This window comes from Mizuhopecten yessoensis, unplaced genomic scaffold, assembly GCF_002113885.1.
Source record: "Mizuhopecten yessoensis strain PY_sf001 unplaced genomic scaffold, ASM211388v2 scaffold2101, whole genome shotgun sequence".
Taxonomy (NCBI): Eukaryota; Metazoa; Mollusca; class Bivalvia; order Pectinida; family Pectinidae; genus Mizuhopecten; species Mizuhopecten yessoensis.
In genome coordinates, this window is record NW_018404378.1 from 10,510 (window position 1) to 32,202 (window position 21,693).

The window sequence follows — 21,693 nt, forward strand, 5'->3', positions numbered from 1 at the left end:
CGATATAAAATATGTGAAACTAATAAGACTTCCGGAGTCACATCTAGCCAATTATACCGGTGCGTCACTGTTAGGGTCGTGTGCAAAATATTTTTCACAAGTGCGATGCAAAGCACTGTTAGATTTGGCCAGGTATGAAATCATCATATTGGTAATATTTTCACATGTTTTGATCCTAACAAAATAGAGTATTGGATGTTGCTTAGTGACCTTTCAGTCAAAACAGCACAAAACATGGCACCTTCTACATGAAAGTCAATATGTTTATTGTAAGCAGTCAAAGGTGTGGCTGTAAGCCTAGTGAGCGTATACATAGGGAGCGTCGACGTCCATGATAATAGAATCAGCCGCAACAGTCTACAAACACAACTACGTATATCTATGTACAGATACACCGAAGGGCCATTTTCTTCCTCCTCAAAGAGGACATGTAAGAGACCCAAATTGATCTGTTGTCCCATTGGAACACTTGTGATCTTTTTCGTTTCCTGTCTACTTTCACATTAATTCTTTCTTTCTACTTCCCCTTTCCGGTGGTGTCTCCCTAAAGCCACTCCGTCCCCAAGACCATGGCTGGTGCAAGGACGCGTTAAACTCCAAACAAAACAAACACACGACGATAAAAGTTTAAGTCAATATTCACTAAGTGAAAATAGTTAGTTATATGTTTAATACTGATAAACCAAACGTGACGCTTCGTGGATTATGTTTGTAAAGAATGTTCTTGACGAATGTGGATTAACTTATGTGTGGCACATTTGATTTAAACATATTATATTGCATAAGTTATATGAACATTACAAAGGCCCTCTCCACAATAAATTTTACATAAATTGAGAAATAGCATACACAATGATTACCATTTTTGACACATGAGTTCGGTAACGCAAGTGTCTAGGGGATCGCTTATACTACGAAAGTTGCTTAACGTGGAACTACATATTCTACACCCACGCCATCTATGACTATATATGGACTTTCTGTCCTTATATGGTAGCTGATATCTCCTTATATGGATTTCATTCATTCACATTTCATTCATATGCAAATGTCTTTGGCAGCGACTCCTAGCATTTTCATTCATACCGTAGTGACGCCATTTTGTGGTTCGCCAACTTATAGGCAGAGAAAGCATTCGCTAAGATACTTTCTTAAAATTTTAAAAACCTCAGAGGCCATATCTTTCATACGTTTTACATGTAAAAAATCAAGTTTGCGTTTTCTAAGAATATCAATGACTGGGGAAACATAATCATTTTCAATAAAACGAAGTGCTCGTTCCTGAACTTTTTCCATTTTTCGAGTATTTGTCAAAAGTGCCAGGAAAGTGGACAATAGTTAAAATTTGATAGAATAAAAGACTTCAAAATTGTAATATTTCCTTTCTTTGTAAGATTGTTTCCCAGTCTTTTTAAAACAGCAAGTTGTTTAGCAGCATTTCTGCAAAGGCGAGATATATGTACATCAAATTTAAGAAGAAAGTCAATATCCACACCTGAAAGTTTCACACTTCCTTCACAAATAATCTCAAGGCTTTCAATATTAAAAGATTTGATAGTGTTACTATTCTTTTTGACAAAACATATTGCCTGAAATTTCTCTGGAAGGATGAGTTACCACGAGGAATGCGTATTGCGACAATTTCTTCGTGATACGCTTAATTGAACGACGTCATTTAGTCATGACGTCACGAACATGTTGTTCATTTCACTACACCAATGGGAATTATGTGAGAATTGTGATCTGATATCTTTCGATTTTGTTTGGTAAGGTGATACAATGTCAATTCAGAGCAAATGTAAACACATATGTATAGTAACCAGTTAAAACCTTCTTGATTTTAAAACATATTCCAGGACACATGACGTGACGTGATTATATTGTTGAAGTGACGTCATACCATTGTTATAAATAGGGGAATCCCCTCGTCTCAACCCTAGGGTGAGACAAGGATTGAACAGGAGACTCGGGGCTTTGCCGAGGGTCTTTTGCTCAATATTTTATCCCGAGGGATATCTCGGGTCTAGTATGAAAGAAAAAGACAGTTGTATCCTGTTGAGGAAATAACCAATAAAAAGAAAGAAAGTAAGACTTGGATATGTGACTTCGTGTGAATTATTATTGCCCTGTCCATCCGTACTGTTTGGCATACACATCTGTGTTAACCGTCCGTTTATCAAAATAGTCCTCTCTTGATCGGTTAAACAAGAGTTCCTCCAAACAGTCCATCACATAGGGCTGATAGTATCTGTAGAATTTGTTGACGAACAGTTCCGGACGAGTGATGATTAAGGGAAGGTCTCGTACTCCGAATATACATATACCGTGTACGATCTTACCATAACAAGCATAGTCCGCCTTGTATTTATCGGTATTGTGAATCCAGTTAACCCAGTTTACAAAACGTCCGAAAAATCTCAGGTGTTGTTCATTCTCTTCTAGATTCCCTGAAATAGAATTCAATTATGTCTATATAGTGTATTACATTCTGTATATCAAATAATATTACTAGTTTCCAAGTAACTATAAGGCACGATGCTGGAAATACACAGACAACCAATAGCAGTTTCAATACCAAATGGAAGTACATTCTGAAAGTGCTCAAGTCGAAGAGGAACATTGTCATTGAGATGTGAATAATTTCATTACTTTGCACCGAAATGATATATATAGGGTTATTTATCTGACAGGAAGTCTGAAACTCACTTTACTACTTGATCTGACAAGAAATCAGCATTCCACGTTATGCTATTTTGGCGTTGATAAGGAAATATCATATGATAAGGAAATATCATTATCATTTGATAAGGAACTATCATTTCCCACTAAGCGTTAGATACTCTGTATTGAGATTATTATGTACAATTATGTGGAGGGTTTTAACTAAAATCGTTTCATCAATCAAACTTCCTTGTTGTCCATGTACCTTCAGGAACAGATTTATAAAGTGTTCAAAACTTGTTTCTGAAACCTCCTTCATTGTCAAATTAATCAAAGAAATAAAAATAAAGTTTACACTACACTAAATAATCCCTGATATACTGTGAAACATGAAATGTTTTTGTTATCTTTGGGAGTTTCTATTATCGAACTATTTCCTCGATATCAACTTTCACAGTTTGGTGTTTGTTTTAAACTAGAGTCATAAATCCACTACAAGCGCAGAAGAGTAGGAAGTAAAATTCACGGCGACTCGTTCATGAATTCGAGGATTTAATCAACCACGAAAATCGTAAAAATAACATGCTGCGAAAATATTCAGATGCACTCCATACAAACAAACAGTATATATATATATAAATGGAATACCATAAGTAGCTTTACAGCATTATAACATAGATTTGTGTGTTTTACTACTATCATTTCAATACCCATTGACAAATTTGTACATAAAAAAGCAAGAAAAATACCACATTGGAAACAACATCGTTATCCCAGTTCCAAATCTATGAAACAAGGACAAGCTATAAACAACAGACCAACACAGAGACCATTGAAACAAGGGCAACTATAAACAACAGACCAACACAGAGNACCATTGAAACAAGGGCAAGCTATAAACAACAGACCAACACAGAGACCATTGAAACAAGGGCAAGCTATAAACTACAGACAACACAGAGACCATTGAAACAAGGGCAAGCTATAAACAACAGACCAACACAGAGACCATTGAACCAAGGGCAAGCTATAAACTACAGACAACACAGACACCATTGAAACAAGGGCAAGCTATAAACAACAGACAACACAGACACCAATGAAACAAGGGCAAGCTATCAACAACAGACCAACACAGACACCATTGAAACAAGGGCAAGCTATAAACTACAGACAACACAGACACCATTGAAACAAGGGCAAGCTATAAACAACAGACCAACACAGAGACCATTGAAACAAGGACAAGCTATAAACTACAGACAACACAGAGACCATTGAAACAAGGGCAACTATAAACAACAGACCAACACAGAGACCAATGAAACAAGGGCAAGCCATACCCAACAGACCAACACAGAGACCATTGAAACAAGGACAAGCTATAAACAACAGACCAACACAGAGACCAATGAAACAAGGGCAAGCCATACACAACAGACCAACACAGAGACCATTGAAAAACCCTAAGGAATATCAGACCTGGTGTTCCGGGAGGATAAGCGTCTTATGATTCATTGAGGATACCCGGAATGTAACTCTACAGGAAAGGTATCTTTGAAAATGGCTCTCGATTCATTTTATCTTTTCTACACTCTTGGAATACGTCAGGACACCTTGATACAAGTCGACTAGAATGATGTCTTGATTTCTGAACACGGGAATCGTAACTTTAAATAAACACATGAATCGCAACGTTAAATAAACAGACAGTCAAGATGGGTGTAGCGTCTCTGTAACTTCCAAATGATACCTATCAGTCTAGCGATGAATGGTCAGTACTTTATACTAGAAACCAATGTAACAGCTCAACGCGAGCTTTCGATAGTGTCATTGCATATTCCTAGGGTGCAGAATATATACGTTTACTTATCGAAAACGGAACCGGTGGTCAGAGAAGACACACACGTATTTGTCCTTACGATAAACAGTGTATTGTTTAAACTATAACGACGAAAATTATTAATAATAACCGACTGAAACATGGGTGGGAACGGATATGTTTATTACTTTTTATAAGTTATACAAAGCTTTTAATACGAATCTCGATAATACATTGAAAACATTGGCGTCATTAGACAATAGTAAAATTGAAACGTAGCCATTACAAAAGAAACGAAAGTAGCAATAAATACAACAATTCTGTTTCCCCACGCACAGTATGTGTGAGAAAGTAAAGGGCAATACCATGTAAGCCAAGGTTTAGCTTACCTTTAAAACCACCAGGGACATTCAGATGGGGGTTGTAGTTCAGAGAAGGGAAGAACGTTTCCTCAGGGTAGTCCGTGTGTCGTGTCCAATTCATGAAATCGTGAGCTACCGGGTCATGTAGGATGTAGTCCACGAATCCTCGCGATGCTACTATGTGCATAGATCCCTTTACTGGACGGATGTTGTGAGGGGCCGCCCCAACTCCCGTCCATCTGTTTGTGTTTGCCCTAGATATAATAGAAACAGTTTTCAAAACGTAAAATGCATGTCAAAAGTTCCGCTCAAAATATTACAACATTCCAGACTTACTGTCTTGTAAAATTCTGATTTTTACAAATATCACTGAGACAGAAAATATTAATTCACAAATATACTATCGACCCACTGTTGTCGACAGCTGGTAAACGCTGCTGTTCACAAACAATTAATAGCCAAGAAAGTGAGTAATACAATCCCTTTAATGGCCAATATAATGTGATTTTCATATATATCATTTTATAATCGCAATTCGTTGTCTTCACATTTTTAATTTTTATAGCTTTAATTTGCTTTCCCTATTAAATTGGGTTAATCCACTCTATATAGAAAGTAGGATTTAAGGTTATCATTTCTCCAATGGTGTGTGCTATTATTTGCGCTGTTTCGAGGTGGACAATAGTGTTTGCGCATACCTGTTTTGTTTCTACATGTATCGTCTGTATGTTAATGTATCAAATCCGCCTGCCTTTGTCAATGATATCCGGGTGTTGTCATACATGATAACTTAAGGTAAGTGATATCCGGGTGTTGTCATACATGATAACTTAAGGTAGACTAATATCCGGGTGTTGTCATACATGATAACTTAAGGTAAGTGATATCCGTGTGTTGTCATACATGATAGCTTAAGGTAAGTGATATCCGGGTGTTGTCATACATGATAACTTAAGGTAGAGTAATATCCGGGTGTTGTCATACATGATAACTTAAGGTAGAGTAATATCCGGGTGTTGTCATACATGATAACTTAAGGTAGACTAATATCCGGGTGTTGTCATACATGATAACTTAAGGTAAGTGATATCCGTGTGTTGTCATACATGTTAACTTAAGGTAAGTGATATCCGGGTGTTGTCATACATGATAACTTAAGGTAAGCGTCCGTTATCTCGTTCGTCATTCGTAAGAAACACCCACCCTCACGTGGGGCATATTTAAGTTTGAACGAAACTTACAATTACGATAACATTTGATGAAATGTTGACATATGAAATTGAATGTCTGCCATAATAGCCTGTTACTTACGCTTTTATTATTCCTTGAATGTGATTAGATCCATTTAAAGTCTTCAGTATTTGGACGATTTCCAGATTCGTTCGAAGAGGGAACTCGTTACCGGCGACGTTGATTAGATATTTCCATTTCCTATATTTCCACAGATATTCCATGCATATTAAGTCGGGTTGAAGTACTGTATATGACTTTCTTTTGACAGAAACCGACTGTGATGATATAAATACATTAGGAAAACACTTTGCTACACCGGAAATGGCCCGCCGGAAGACAGGTGACGACTTTACGTCCATGTGTATACAGTAATAGTTCTGTGGGCGATATAACGTGCGTAGTAATCTTTCAACTTGGTTTGCATCTTTGTAAACAACAAGTGAATACGCTATAGAAAAAAGTTCCTCTTCCTCTGTTAAGGGACTAGTTATGTAATCACGTGACACTATGAATGAATCACAATCCACAGTTTCCTCTATGTATACGTCATCAGACACGTATTGTTTACTGGTAATATTCCACCGCGAGTCGCCTAATAACAGCTCCGATTCCACCCCGTCAAATAGTGCACTACAGTTGATGTCTACCCGTGTTCGTCTATAGGAAAACACAGGTCGGTTTGATTTAGGTCTGCTTGTGGATGGTAATATTAAGTGACTTTTATCACCATTCAGAATTGGTCTTGTTATCAATATCTGATACAGAAGTCCCAGACAGACACTTGTCAGGGATATAGCACATATAAAGGTATACCCAATCCGCATCTGGCTTAAATGCATGTTTCATAGTGGCTGAAAAGAGAAAAATATAATTGAAATATATATAACAAGCTGAGTTCCATTGTGTTGCGCTCCTGTATCCCTCCGCCACCAAAACCCGTCACGTCCTAAAGTGACTATACGGACGTATAACACAAACAAAACCAAAGACACAGAATCGTTGTTGTTTAGATAAACTGTCCTATCTCTCGTACATGTACAGCACTGATGATTCCGTAGTGAATATCAAAAAAAGAGAGTCAAAGTTTAGACCCTGACGATTTTTATCAATAGGTGGTCACAGCACAAATATTATATAATGGAGCGACAAAGTATGTCTATTTTTTGTATTGGCGTGTCTCTTTCTCACAACAGCTAACGTCAAATGAAGACATCGAAAACACGATACATTATTATTTGGAATGATATCCGTCTGTTTGGTGTGAACAAAATATGTTAAGTTTGTTTTGAACTCAAACAGAACTTATATCATAATTGATTTTGCAAGCTTTCGAAAACGTCTGTTTCCTTTGTCAAGCAAGCAGTTCAAATGACTGGTGTCTTGACTTTAAGACTTTAAGTCGATGAAAACAACTCAATAAGCCACAATGTGTCGAGTCAGTGAAGTAGGATTTTAGTCAATATCGAGATGCATAGCTAAATAGTACTCTGATACTTGCAGGCAGTCAGAGGGACGGGTAATATGTTTACCCATTCCGCCGCTTAACATCTAAACATCGGTTTATCAGTTAACATAAAGGTATTCACTGCACACTATTCGTTTGAACTCTCCATCATGGAGGTAAAGTCAGTCCGTGTCGATTGACCCCATTGTAATTAAGCCACAAAGTGGGTTGAGTGGTCATCCCAGGTAAAGGCCGAAATTAATCGAATCCAGTTAAGTTTAAACATATTTTATTTGAAAAAAATCAAATGGAATTGGACACAAGTTAAACAACTTAGAAACGTGCTCTTCCATAAACTATTATAAAATGGTAACATACATACATGGCAGCATTTCATAAATATTATATATACATATTTATAAAACTTAACAATAATGTATACAGATGGAAATATGCATTTCCCTTATATCAGTACTAGTTCAAGGAATTTCACTTAAAATGGCATAGATATAGTATGAATGTCATACCTAACAATTAAAGTATGTACATGTATAATAAAGCATAGTGAATAGATACAACTGAATGTTGGAACCAGTTTCTGCATGTAAACCGCAATTTTTTACTTAACATTTCATTTGACTAATAATGATGGTTTGTCTTTATTATTTGATACTGAAGCAGATTATGCAAAACGATTCGGTTTTTTGATATATTCTTGTACAAACAACCGTATATTATCATTATCAGTCTGGTTCAGATTAATAGAACCGTTCAACAGTACATCTAGATCAATGACTATATCATATCTAGACAATTGTCTGAAAAGTATATCCCGACACTGGTTGTATATATTACACTGAAAAAAATGATGAAAGTGGTTTTCTTTTGAGAAAGAACAGTTACATGCTGGTGATAAGACTAAATTACATTTGAAAATATCTGCATTCAACGCGCTACAGACGTGACGGAGTTTAGTAAGTATTATATTAAATTTTCTGTTACCTACAGACAGTTTAGTTACAGGTTTGTTTTTTCTAAAAATGCTATGTTTAAATTTTGCCACTGTTTCTAGAGTTCTAGTTGAGATATCTAATGAATTCCACATTCTCAGGGTACTGGGGATAAACGATTTTTCATACAAAACTAGTCGACACTTGGGTGATACATCATCTTGACCATTTCTTAAATTATATCTGCTAATATCATTTACTTTATTGGGTACGACGTCGTTTAGGTAAGAAGGAACTAAATTATGGTACATTTTTTATAATAATAACTTTTTTTTTGATTCCGTCTGTCTTCAAGTTTTTCCCAGCCAGTTTCACTATACAAAGACTGTCTACTAGCAAATAAAGGCACACCTGTAACTATTCTGGCTGCTTCCAGTTGGACTTTTTCTATTTTATCAGAATCTGCATTGTTACAACGATCCCACACTTCACTCGCATATTCTGAAATAGGTCTGATGAATCAATGTGTAATTTTTTGATAAAATTTCTTTATTCACAGTAAATTTCAATTTTCGTAAAACAGACAAATGTTTAGAGGCTGATCTGACAATATGCAAGATATGTGTTTCCTACTTGCCATTTTCTTTTAAAGTTACCCCTAAGTGTTTGTGTGTAACACTTTTTGTCAATGTTGTGTTATTAAAAGTCAACTGAACATCAAGTCTTTCTAAAGAACCAGTAAAAACAACTACGTCTGTTTTATTAGGATTAAAATTTACATTCCATTTCTTCGACCAGTGATCAATAACTGCTAAATCATGGTTCATGTAATATTCAATTTCTGCACTATTATTTGAAGAATATGCGAGTGAAGTGTCGTCAGCAAACATTCTTGACAATGAAACTACATTTTCACAAATATCATTAGTATATAACAAAAATAGAAATGGTCCTAAAACAGAACCTTGTGGTACACCAGCATTTACATATCCTGTGTAAGAAAAAGCTTCACGTAAACATACCATTTGATTTCTACCACTTAAATAATCTCTCAACCAATTATAAATATTGTTTCTAAGACCATATGCTTTAATTTGTTTCATTAAGCCATCATGCCAAACTCTATCGAAAGCTTTTGAAATGTCAAAAAATACCATACATGTTTGGCGCTTATTTTCTAATGATAAACGAATATTATAATAAATCTCTAGTAATTGTGTAACAGTAGAATGACCTGGAACAAAGTCTGACTGGTGTTTATACAGGAGGTTGTTATCGATGACAAAATTAAATAAATGTTTGTAGATTACTCGTTCAAGCACTTTACTGACAGTACTAAGAAGAGAAATAGGTCTGTAATTAGAAGAAAGAAAACGCTCACCTTTTTAAAATAAAGATATGACTATAGCTGTTTTACACTGACTTGGAAACTTACATTGACTTAGAGATAAATTAAAAAGCAATTGGAGAGGTATACAAACACTTTCTGCAGTATTTTGTAACATTGCATGACTAATTTGATCTTTTCCGGTAGCTTTGTTTAGCTTCAAAGTTAAAAGAATATCCTTTATTTCAGTTACAGAGAAAATAATATTTTCAATTGAACTAGGGCATCTTGAAGGAAATTCTGGGATGATAGTGGGTTCATCAATATTATTAGCAATGGAACAAAAAAACTTATTGAGTAAATCTGTTTTTTCTTTATCAGCAAACACAAACTCACCTGTATCACTGTCATATAATGAGGGAATTGATTCTGATTTAGCTGTTTTACCAATAAGTCGATGCATAAGTTTCCAATATTGTTTAGAATCATTCAAGGCAAAGTTATCAATAATTCCGTTAATATTTTCAAAAAACGATGTTTTAGCATACTTCTTCATATTGTTTACTTTGTTTCTCTGTTGCCTGAATTTCAGTTCGTCGCATGGACGATTAAATCTACGTGCTTGTTTGTGTAACCTATCCCTTTTTCTGATTTCCCTCCGTAATTCTGAATCAAACCAGGGTTTATCATTCTTCCTAACAGTTATTTGTTTTTTTCGTATGCATAGATTAGCAAACTCGAGAAATGATGAAGTAAAAATATCACAACCTTTATCTTTATTACAATTTTCAAAATGTTCCCACCACGAAAAATTCCTAATCAGATTATTAAACTTATCATAATCAGCATCTTTATAAATCCATACATCACGCTTGTATGTATTCGTACTTTTACCTGGTAATTTAATAGCAACATGTGTGGCAGAGTGGTCACTTATTCTATTTTCAACAGGTGTAACAGAAGATTCTAGAACATGAACAGTATCGCTTACAAATATAGGATCAATCAGAGTCTGTGTATTCGAAGTAACCCTGGTAGGCTCATATATTACATTGGTTAAGTTAAAAAGAATAATAATATCATTAAGTCTATGGTTTGGAACTGTAAACAGATCAATATTAATATCGCCAAGTATGATGATATTGGTACTATAGTTAAAAGCCGTCTCCATGGAGGTCTGGAATTTGTCCCAAAAAGGTATATTGGAACCTTCAGGACGGTACACAGTACAGATAAGTTATGAGCTACAAGTATAATTCAGTTCAATCCATATGATTTCACCGCCGTTAAATTCTAAATCGTGTCGACGTTTAAAATGAACATCTTCGGCTATGTAGATCATTACACCACCACCAAAACAGTTTCTATCTATTCGGAGTGGCTCTGAGGAACTTTCAATCAAAAGATCAGAGTTTGGTACATTATCTTCGATATCAGAATACTTCTTACATTTAGATGGAAGAAAGACAACTCTTTCTGTCCTAATTCGGGCCCGGGATTTGTTTCAATATCATTGCTTAAGAGTAATATCAATATAACAGTATAGTAGGGGTTTTCCAGAAGACATTTCTGGTTACGGCGGATAATTATCATTGCTTGCCGAATAAGTGCAAGAAGTTTTCGATTACCAAGCAACAGAAAGACAAAAAATAATATATCAAAAAGTGTGCATTTACATACATATGATATTAAACCGCCATGCATTTTTAGGTAGTATGTCCCTATTGCCACTCTGTACAACACTAAATCAATAGCATTTTGCGATTTTGAAATTAAAACCAGTAGTGGTAAATGCAGAGAGTAAGGCAAAGGGACTCGTATACAACTTTTTGAAACTGATATGGGGTACACTGGGTATGCTATATACAACTAACATATGAAAAAATATACAAAAATGGAAAAAAGTAGGAAAAAAAATAAACACGTCCATGTACTTGAACGTATCAAAAGAAACAAGACGTTTTTGAGCATTACAAATGACTGATCCTCCAATATGAGAAGAACAATTCGATATTTACGTATATATACACAATGAATATTATAAAAATAGTTATATGGGTTAAAGAAAATTTCACGTTTAGGATAACAAAACGATAAATAAAGTCTGAAGAGAGATATTTCAAAAACTAATAGAATGTATTGATGCATTCTATGTTCATGCTATATACAATTTTGCTAGTCTGTATACTTGTTTTCTCATGTAAATAGGTTTCCTGTATCAAAACCACTCGGAACTTCTCGGCCGATACGGTCATCTACGTTGGAAGGAACTGGAATCGGGGCGAGGTGTTCCGAATGGTATCAAAACATCCATATTTCGTCTGTTAAACATACAAGACACTGCATCTGTTTGGTATGTGTATACAAACATCTGTACAAAAAATTCCACATTTCATATTTATACAATTAAACAACTAACGTTTATGAAGCATACATGGAACTGAAGGAATGGTGTGATGGTTGGTTGTGACCTCATATCAACAAAATATTGTGATACATGTGTAATCTTACGATGATAGTACACTAAAACAACATATGTACATGTAACACAAACGGGCTTTGGATTATCAACAGTTTTAAACAAGACAGATAGACAGACAGACAGACAGACTAGCTAATAAGACACAATTGATTTATTGTTAAATATAGTTTTAAAAAAATATGTAGACAGTGATACGTATTACACACATGTACAACTGTATACACTGACCATACATGAACATGTATTTACAATTCAATGTTTATGTTATATTGTATGTGTGACACACGTGGATTGTTCACTTACCCACATGGATCTCTCCATATATATTATCAAATATACATATTGTATTATACGTGTACATATACCTTTGGTAATGCGAACAGACAGACAAACAGATAGATAGACAAGTCTAGGCAAGATATTTTACCATTCAGTGTCTAGAATCCAGTCCAGTTTTAACACCTGGCTGATTACTAGTTCTATGGCATAAATGACTTAAATAGCATCTGTGCTAAATATATATTTATGTCCAAATTGGAAAATGTGATATACGTGTAATATCTGCAATTTACCTGAATAAATATGATTATTATTTGTTGAAAAAATAAGAACAAAAAGCGTTAAAGTAGTTCTGGTCTCTGTGGAGTATTTCTGGTCTCTGTGGAGTATTTCTGGTCTCTGTGGAGTAGTTCTGGTCTCTGTGGAGCATTTCTGGTCTCTGGAATATTTCTGGTCTCTGTGGAGTATTTCTGGTCTCTGTGGAGTAGTTCTGGTCTCTGTGGAGTATTTCTTATTCAAGCGTTCATACGTTTTGCGTTGATAAATAACGCGATGAATTTATATCATAATACTTATTGTATTACATATAAATTTCAGCTGAACATTAATATTTCAACAAATCATCACGTCTTTACAGAGGGACGGAGATTGAGAAGAAAATATCAAACATACTGACGACAATGACCTTTAATATTAAAGTCACTTACCTGGTCTCAGCACAGGATGAAAATAACACTAGTTCCGCCGCGATAGATTGCTTTACCAGTTCTATAGATGGCGATGTACATCTGTCCACAGGGACCTGAAAATTTGTTACAGCTATGTTTGGACATCAACTAAGGTGTTCAGAGTAATTGTTTACGTTTAAGAGGGTAGATCAACTTTCGGTAAAAATACCATCCCCACTGATCATGTATTTACCGAAAGTTAATATAAACCACGAAAACGTATAAAATTACCCTAAAAACATTAGTTTAGGTAAAAACATAGCTGTAACAAATTATCAGGTCCCTGTGGACTTGTCTACGTGAGAAGCTGATTATAACCCCGGTGAGACATGGTGACAGTAACGTTGATAAATGTACGAAATAGATTAAAACTCACCAGTGCTCTTTTCACCCAGAACCCAGCACTGATAAGTACTGCATGAATGAAACAGATTAAAGATAATCTTTCATACCTTATGAGCCGACGACCAGGTGACGTTACATCGTCAGCTTAAGATCTAAAACAGGGTATGATGTCGTCAACTCCACATTTACTGGACTATGTACACGTGTATATACATTTAATGGGTGGACATTCATTAAGGTTGTTTAATGGAAAATAACTCATACAATTTTAATAATAATCGATTATCATGTATTCTATATCTACACTTAAACTAACTTATACAAGATAACTAGGTGTTGGATTTGGTGTAGTTTGGTTTACTTTTGTTTAACGTCCTATTAACAGCTAAGGTCATTTAAGGACGTGCCTCCATGTGTGTAGTGTATGCGTGCTTGCGTGTGTGTATGCAGGAGACAGGGTATTTTGGAGTTCTTGCCACATTGTGAGAGCGCGGATCTGATGCCATCTTTATAGTGCTATCTCACTGAAATGCCATGCCGAAGGCATCCAGTATTACTCCCGGTCACATTATACTGACAACGGGTGAACCAGTTATTGCCATAAATGCTGAACGTTGGGCAGGGAATAACAACTACAATTTTTTGGGACTTTGGTATGTCCCGGCCAGGGGACAGAACTCCAAGGCATGTGCCTAAAGTTTTTGTTTGTTACAATACATATTTTCCTATGAATAAAGTGCTACGATATATATATATTAATATATTTTTATCATTGTGTGTCACCAAACATTATATTTGTACAATATATATTAGGTCTATAAAACCCTACAATTCAGTTAAAATGATGATTTATACGTCCATTCCTAGTAGACCTGAATGTCGATACTCACATGGACAGAATTAACAATTGCAGACAGTGCTACAATATATAACCTACTGTGTATAAATAGTCAGAAAGTAGACTCCGTGTAGAATTGCTCAAACTATGTGTATGGCGGCTTATATATGACATTGAGTGTATTCGTTTTCTCGGTTTGTTGCTGGAAGTCTTTTCGCAGGCAACAAAGTTAAAAGACGAGCTACCATACACTTTATACAAATGTTTTCACTTGGTAACCAAATCCACAGACGATATCAAAATTCAAATTCAATTTCAAAATGTATTTGCACATTTGTAACTACAAAGTAGTTTGAAGGCAAAATAGTAAAACACAGTGAAATATATATACATAGACATGTACATGTGGAAAAGTCGCAAAGTGATTGCTTATATTTCTAATATACATTAGCATGAATAAAATTAACATAGCTTCAAATAGAAAATTTTATTTTAACATTTTCAGCTGCAAAGACCATACCTTATACTGTCAGCAAGCCCATTCTCCTCAGTTCTAGAGACTGTTTAATTCATTCATTCAAGGAAGAGTCCAGTATAAACTGTGAGTTGTTTGTAGTTAATATTGAGGTCAAATAATTAATATCTAAGGTAACATCATTGTGATTAGGAATGCATTTTTGGAAATATTCTTTTCTGACAGATTCATTAAGGGGACAGTGAAAAGGGGTTGTGCTTCATTTGCTAACACACCACTCTAGTCTCTTTGTATATTTTTGAGACGTCCCATGGTTAGCTCCAGCTTGTGTTCACATAAACGAAATGAAGTTCATTCTTTCTTTATTACCTTAAACCTTGCGGTTTATCAGTTCAGTGCATATATACAGTGCAAATTATACAGTATATATATATGTATAGGAGTACAGAGAATACAAACTTCCGACCATACATACACGATAAAATCACAGAGAAAGTGTAGAGAGTGATTCCTTTGATCTTAAGCAGTATTGCATCTCCTTTTTTTGACATTGGTTCAGATATTTGGCTAAATTAGAAAGTTCTTTATTTTTGTTGTTGTCATCAAATCTGAAATTTTGCCATACTATTTTTTTATGATAATTGTTTTTAATGAAACGGTTTCTTAAATCAGTATGATGACTACATCTAATAATAAAAGGATTTTCGTCTTTAATATCGCCAGTGTTACAATATATACAAATTCTATCTTTTTTCTCTAAACCATGAAATCTACCCGTTTCAATATTCAACGTATTCGATTACAACCGAATTTTAGCAATTTTCACATTTAAACATTTTCCTTAAATTGCTACTATTAATGTTAAGGTATTTTTCAGGGACATATTCCATCTTTAAGTCTTTATACATAAATAATGTATAACTCTCGTTTAATTATTTTAGTTTATTAAAGAATCTTATCACATATTTCTTTTATATATTTTGCTTGGTTTTAATTTTAAGTTGTTTATTACTGTACAATGCGTCCGGATCCTGTATACCTTGATGTAAATCATTGTCTAATGTCATACCATTAACATAACTAAACCAGGTGCATGTGCCATTTTCATGTTAAGGTTTTATTTAATAGATAGTCCTCCTTTATTAAAGGGTTTAAATTGTCTGAATCTTGTAGTATTCTACTTAAATAGCCACATGCTTGAGTGTTTATAAGGGTTTCAATAGGATAATGTCACAGCTCTGCTCTGGAGCCTAGATTTACTGCTCTTTTCCTCATCCCTAGCGCATGTTTACAGAATTTCAAATGTACTTGCTCAAAAGGAGATTTATCAGTAAAGGAGAATTAATCAAACTGCTTATTTCTATTACCTGATCTGATTTTTCTGCTTAACATATTTTGGTATAAATCCATGTACCATACTTCTGCATTATATGGCAGGACAGGTTTTACAAAGGATTGAACGAGTTTACACTGGGCATCTACTGGAAAGTTTGTGATATTTTCTGCATATTTCTTTTATTGAAGAACTTTTAGACCTTTGTTGGACAATTCCTTTTACAGACGGTGTAAATTTACCTGCTGTATTTATCAGGTTACCAAAATATGTATATTCTTTAGTTATGTCTATATTATAGTTACCAATATTAAATTTGTAGTTTTTAATAACATTGTTTGTTGATTTGAATAGCATTGCTTTAGGTTTCTGGATATTTATTGAAAGTTTCCGTCTATTGCAATTTGTTTAAAAGTCATTTAATGATTTTTGTAATCCCTCGGCTGTTTCAGACAATATTACCAGATCATCTGCGAACATAAGGCAACCTATTTCCGAGTCGACAAGCTTTAAAGGATCATTTTTTAAAAGATCAGGAAGATCATTTACATATAACTTGAACAAAGGGGGAGACCATACCTAGCTAACTTATAGAGCAAACCTTTTCTCCATACCGAGTCAAAAAGCCTTGTTAAAATTAACAAAACAGGCAAATACTTTTTTTTTTGAATATCAGTCACCACTATGGAACGTCCTCCACGTTGTAAAATGACGGTTAATATTGAACCATTCACTGCCTGCCTGTTCCTCACTGACGATTTCTCCTCCGCCATGGACAATCTTTGTACCACTTATATACTGTCAGCTATCGTAGCGAGGTCATATAGAGCAAATGGAATGTTTAAATAATTACACGACACCAGTATTTTCTCCATACATTGAAACTATGATCGTATGCCCATGGTAGAGACACAGTCGACAACTCGGAAGTAGTGCTCTTTTATTAGTAGATAGCGGGGTATCAGCAGACCGTTAAACAGTCCATAAATGACCAAAAATATGTATCCTCAAACCTTCAGTTCAACTAAAGGACGTATTTTATATCTTTTTATACAACACCAGTGTGATTCATCTACAAATCCCTCCTTTTATAGACAGCAGGAACGTATTTTTTCACCGAAGGCCAATAAGCCGATAATCCAGATTATCTGTCACTACGATATGCTTAAAAATAAAAATGAAATATACTTATGTGTATATTTTATTGTCGGCTAAATAATGTAGCTATATCATGATACATCACCGTAATAATTAGCTAAATCACCGCGTGGTACATGTTTTATCCTATTCTTAACAAGCAAGTCCATTGCCTGTTAAGAAATAAAAGTAAAGAATTTGTCTGCTCGAATCCACTGCATGGTCATATAAGGCGACTTATGTAGAAATCGCAGCAGAATTGAGGATTTTCGTATCTTTCCGCATTTGCATACCAAACAGTGATAAAATGATTGCCTCTTTCATAAAATGTCTCTAATAGGCAGCCCCTTTAAGCTTACTTTAAGAATCACGTGACCGGATGGGGTGTAGGTCGAGGACACTATTAAGCGGCCATTGTCGCATCACCGGTAGAGATAGTCAGCTCCCAGATGCCATTAGCACACACAGAACGTACCTTGTAAGGCCGGAGATACACTGACAGCCGTGTTACTGATACAAGTCGTCGCACTAAAAGTAAATCGATAATTTCTTTGAACACCTTCAATATACCGAGGTTAAGTACTTCCATGCGTCGTTTATCAAAAGTTAATTAAGGTAAACGAAATCTGTAGAAGAGGATATAATAGAATTATAAGCTATGGACATTCCTTTCCCTGTGACTCTTTGTTTGGGATAACATCCCCACAATGCCGGCAGCAAATAAATTGCCCCTTAGTATTGCCCACAGAATGGAAAACCGATTTAAGTCGCATCACGCGATAACGTGCAGTGGGGTACAGTAGGAATATTCCTTTCTCAAACCGACAGGGGTCAATTGTGTATAAATCGACATCGCTTATTATATACATGACAAAATAGTTATATAAACTGTTATATCTTAAAGGAGATATAAGGGATACATGTAAGCGAAGTCGAAATAAACATACCCAAACTAGAAAAAAGATGTTTGGCCTTAGAATTTCGGAATTCAATTTTGTCAAGATATGATTCAAGATTTCTTAATTTTCATTATGCTGAAAAGTACAGAAAATAAACCTAAGATGAATTCGTTACTATTTTAACAATATCAATAAATACTTGGAATATGTTGATCTTCTGAATTGGAAAGTGTCTGTTACACGCTTAAAAACCTGGAACTTGACCAAGTAACGGATGATACATGTAATTACTTTAGCACAAAATAATAGGTGTCATTACATTCTGAAGGGTCCATTAACACATACGAAGTAATTCAGTTGCGCTAAAGAAAAAAATACCATGATGAGATGATAAAATTATAAAATGATCAATCACGAATTCAGCTAATAAAACCGTTAAGTTCAGGGGCGTTTCTAGGATATTTGAAAGAGGGGGCGTAGAATAAAAAATTTCGTCGAGCGAAGCGATGCGGAAAAACATTTGGACCTTTTTTTTGCTAAAAAACCCATAAAATAATTGTGAAATGCGCTAATGTAACGGTTCCTAACTTTTTCTTTTTGAAATGGGGGGTGGGGGTATTTTGTTAATACTAAGTACTTTTCTTTTGAGCTGAGATCTACAGGAAATCACAAAAGTACATACACTTATAAAAGAATCATCCATTCCGTAAAAATAACATATATACACGATTTACATCCTCAACTCACCCCAACCCTCCTAAACAAAGAATTGCTTGTGTTATTTTAATATGTATTATTGTGTCTATAAGCAAGTGATTTTTTTTTAACAAATTCTTGATTTCAAATCATGAAACGCAAACCTTGATGCATCATCGCTAGCCAAGTATTCGCTTCGTATATACACTCCACAGGGTTGTTCGCTTCGTATACACTCCACAGGGTTGTTCGCTTCGTATACACTCCGAAGGGTAAGTGGAGTGTATAATGACCTTGCTGGAACATTCGAAGAACTTTTCATATGTGTAGGTTTTTTTTACGTCCCACATTTGTCCAATGCATTAGTTCCCCAGTAATGATACGATACCATGTGACTTTTCCTTCGTGTTTTAACATTTATTGCATAAAAACATCATCAAATATGACCTTTACACATTAATTTTATTATCTTAAATGAAAGCATTCCTGAAACTCTGTCACATTATTAGAGTAGGGGAGGTAACTCGATCATCCTTATGAATCTACAAAAAGAGATCAAAAGAAACTTTTTTGAACGAGATACAGAAACCGGTAAAATATCCGACTGACCTAAAAAGCAGTTGTCCAGAGAATACATTCTCAATATTATAAAACTTATCCTCCATCTGTTGTCGCCATGGTTACAATATCATTCAATAAACATCTACTGTCGCCATGGTTGCGATATCATACAATGAACGTATATTGTCGCCATGGTTACAAAAACAAACAATGAACGTTTATTGTCGCCATGTTACAATAACATACAATGTTACGTGGTGTCAACAGGTATCATACATTTCTGCAAATTTTGGAAACGCCAACTCTCTTATACGGGCTTTTAGTATTGTCGCATTCATTAAATTTGTACGGAACTAGTCATATCCTATGCCACTCCGATCTGACTTGAAACAGAACCTCCTAGATTTCATTTTTACCTTGGGATGCCCCCCTCCAAAACCTCAACCCCAGCTTCGCGTCTCCAATGTGGGCTTCGATGCAGGGAATAAACCCAGTAACTACCGGTCCCCCATCCCCATTTTCATTTTTCTTTCTTTTCAGAATCTCACCACATACTGAAATCTGATTTTTGTACGTCCTGTTCATTTTCACTCAATTTGGAAAGAGACGTTACTCATATAGATCAACAGACAGCGTTGATTTGAAAAAAAGGTCGATATTTTATTTTTATGATGGCAAAATTTCATATTAGATATATGCTCGAAAAGGATTTCGAGCATATATCTTTTTCTTCAGTTTAAGACATCCACCCCATCCCAATAGCATTTGCACAACTAATAATTTCGAAAAGTCTGTCCTTCCGTCTCGGAAATCTGTTCATGGAAACATATGTTGTTAAATAGCAGACTTACCCAGTTCTACTCCTGATAAATAAGCTCCAGGGTAACACTGTTGTTGACCACGGGCCTGACCACCATTTTGACAGTTGTACTGTAGGAGTGCCGTGACCGAGTCAGAAACCTTCACAGATTGGTTGTACTGTAGGAGTGCCTTGACCGAGTCAGACACCTTCACAGATTGGTTGTACTGTAGGAGTCAGAAACCTTCACATATTGGTTGTACTGTAGGAGTGCCGTGACCGAGTCAGAAACCTTCACAGATTGTTTTGTACTGTAGGAGTGCCGTGACCGAGTCAGAAACCTGCACAGATTGGTTGTACTGTAGGAGTGCCGTGACCGAGTCAGAAACCTTCACAGATTGGTTGTACTGTAGGAGTGCCGTGACCGAGTCAGACACCTTCACAGATTGTTTGTCGTGACCGAGTCAGAAACCTTCACAGATTGGTTGTTCTGTAGGAGTGCCGTGACCGAATCAGAAACCTTCACAGATTGGTTGTACTGTAGGAGTGCCGTGACCGAATCAGAAACCTTCACAGATTGGTTGTACTGTAGGAGGGCCGTGACCGAGTCAGACACCTTCACAGATTGGTTGTACTGTAGGAGTGCCATGACCGAGTCAGAAACCTTCACAGATTGGTTGTACTGAAGGTGTAGGGGAATCGAGCAATAACTCATTATAACAACAATAGGTTGGCTTGTTTAAACAGATTTTATAATACGACTTGTTGTACCAGCAAATATTCTCTGTACTTTTATTCTTATAATCGTCTGTCCCATTGTCAACTAATTTTGCCTGAAGTGTGAATTTTGGAAAATCTCATTTGCTAAAATTGTTGAATTTAATTCTTTCTGTTGCGAAAAGTGTCATAATAAATACAAATTAATATCATTTTATTTCAAAACAGAGAGCGTGGCAGCCGTGTAGTACGATTTTACTAGAGTAACGAATCGCTAAGTGTGGACCAAACAACATTAGACATACAATGATCAAAAGTAGTGACACGGGCGTGGATACATTTATTATGACGGTAAAATCCTTTATCAACCACTTGTCCGTGATATGGGTTGATTTGCAAGTGTGATACTGCTAGCGATTCATAGACCATATTCTGGACAAACCTATATCTGCCCGGCACGCGCCATATCCACCCAGCATGCGCTATATAAGTCCGAATTATTCTGACGTTTTTTCAACTTTTTTCATATCGGTCTGTCGTCGATTAACGTCAGAACTCCGGCCCTCTATAATATGCGGGAAATATGCGACCCGCGCCCGGAGCGC

General features: G+C 35.6%; 1 protein-coding gene across 1 annotated transcript; it reads right to left on the reverse strand.

Moving 5' to 3' along the window:
* Positions 1 to 203: 203 nt before the first annotated feature.
* LOC110445188 (beta-1,3-galactosyl-O-glycosyl-glycoprotein beta-1,6-N-acetylglucosaminyltransferase-like) lies at positions 204 to 13,625 on the reverse strand. Its single transcript, XM_021489665.1, has 4 exons — positions 13,268 to 13,625; positions 6,157 to 6,929; positions 4,873 to 5,099; positions 204 to 2,447 (listed from the first exon to the last, which is right to left on the reverse strand). The coding sequence occupies exons 2-4, from the start codon at positions 6,915 to 6,917 to the stop codon at positions 2,119 to 2,121; spliced, it is 1,317 nt and encodes a 438-aa protein (XP_021345340.1). The 5' UTR covers positions 6,918 to 6,929; positions 13,268 to 13,625; the 3' UTR covers positions 204 to 2,118.
* Positions 13,626 to 21,693: the final 8,068 nt, after the last annotated feature.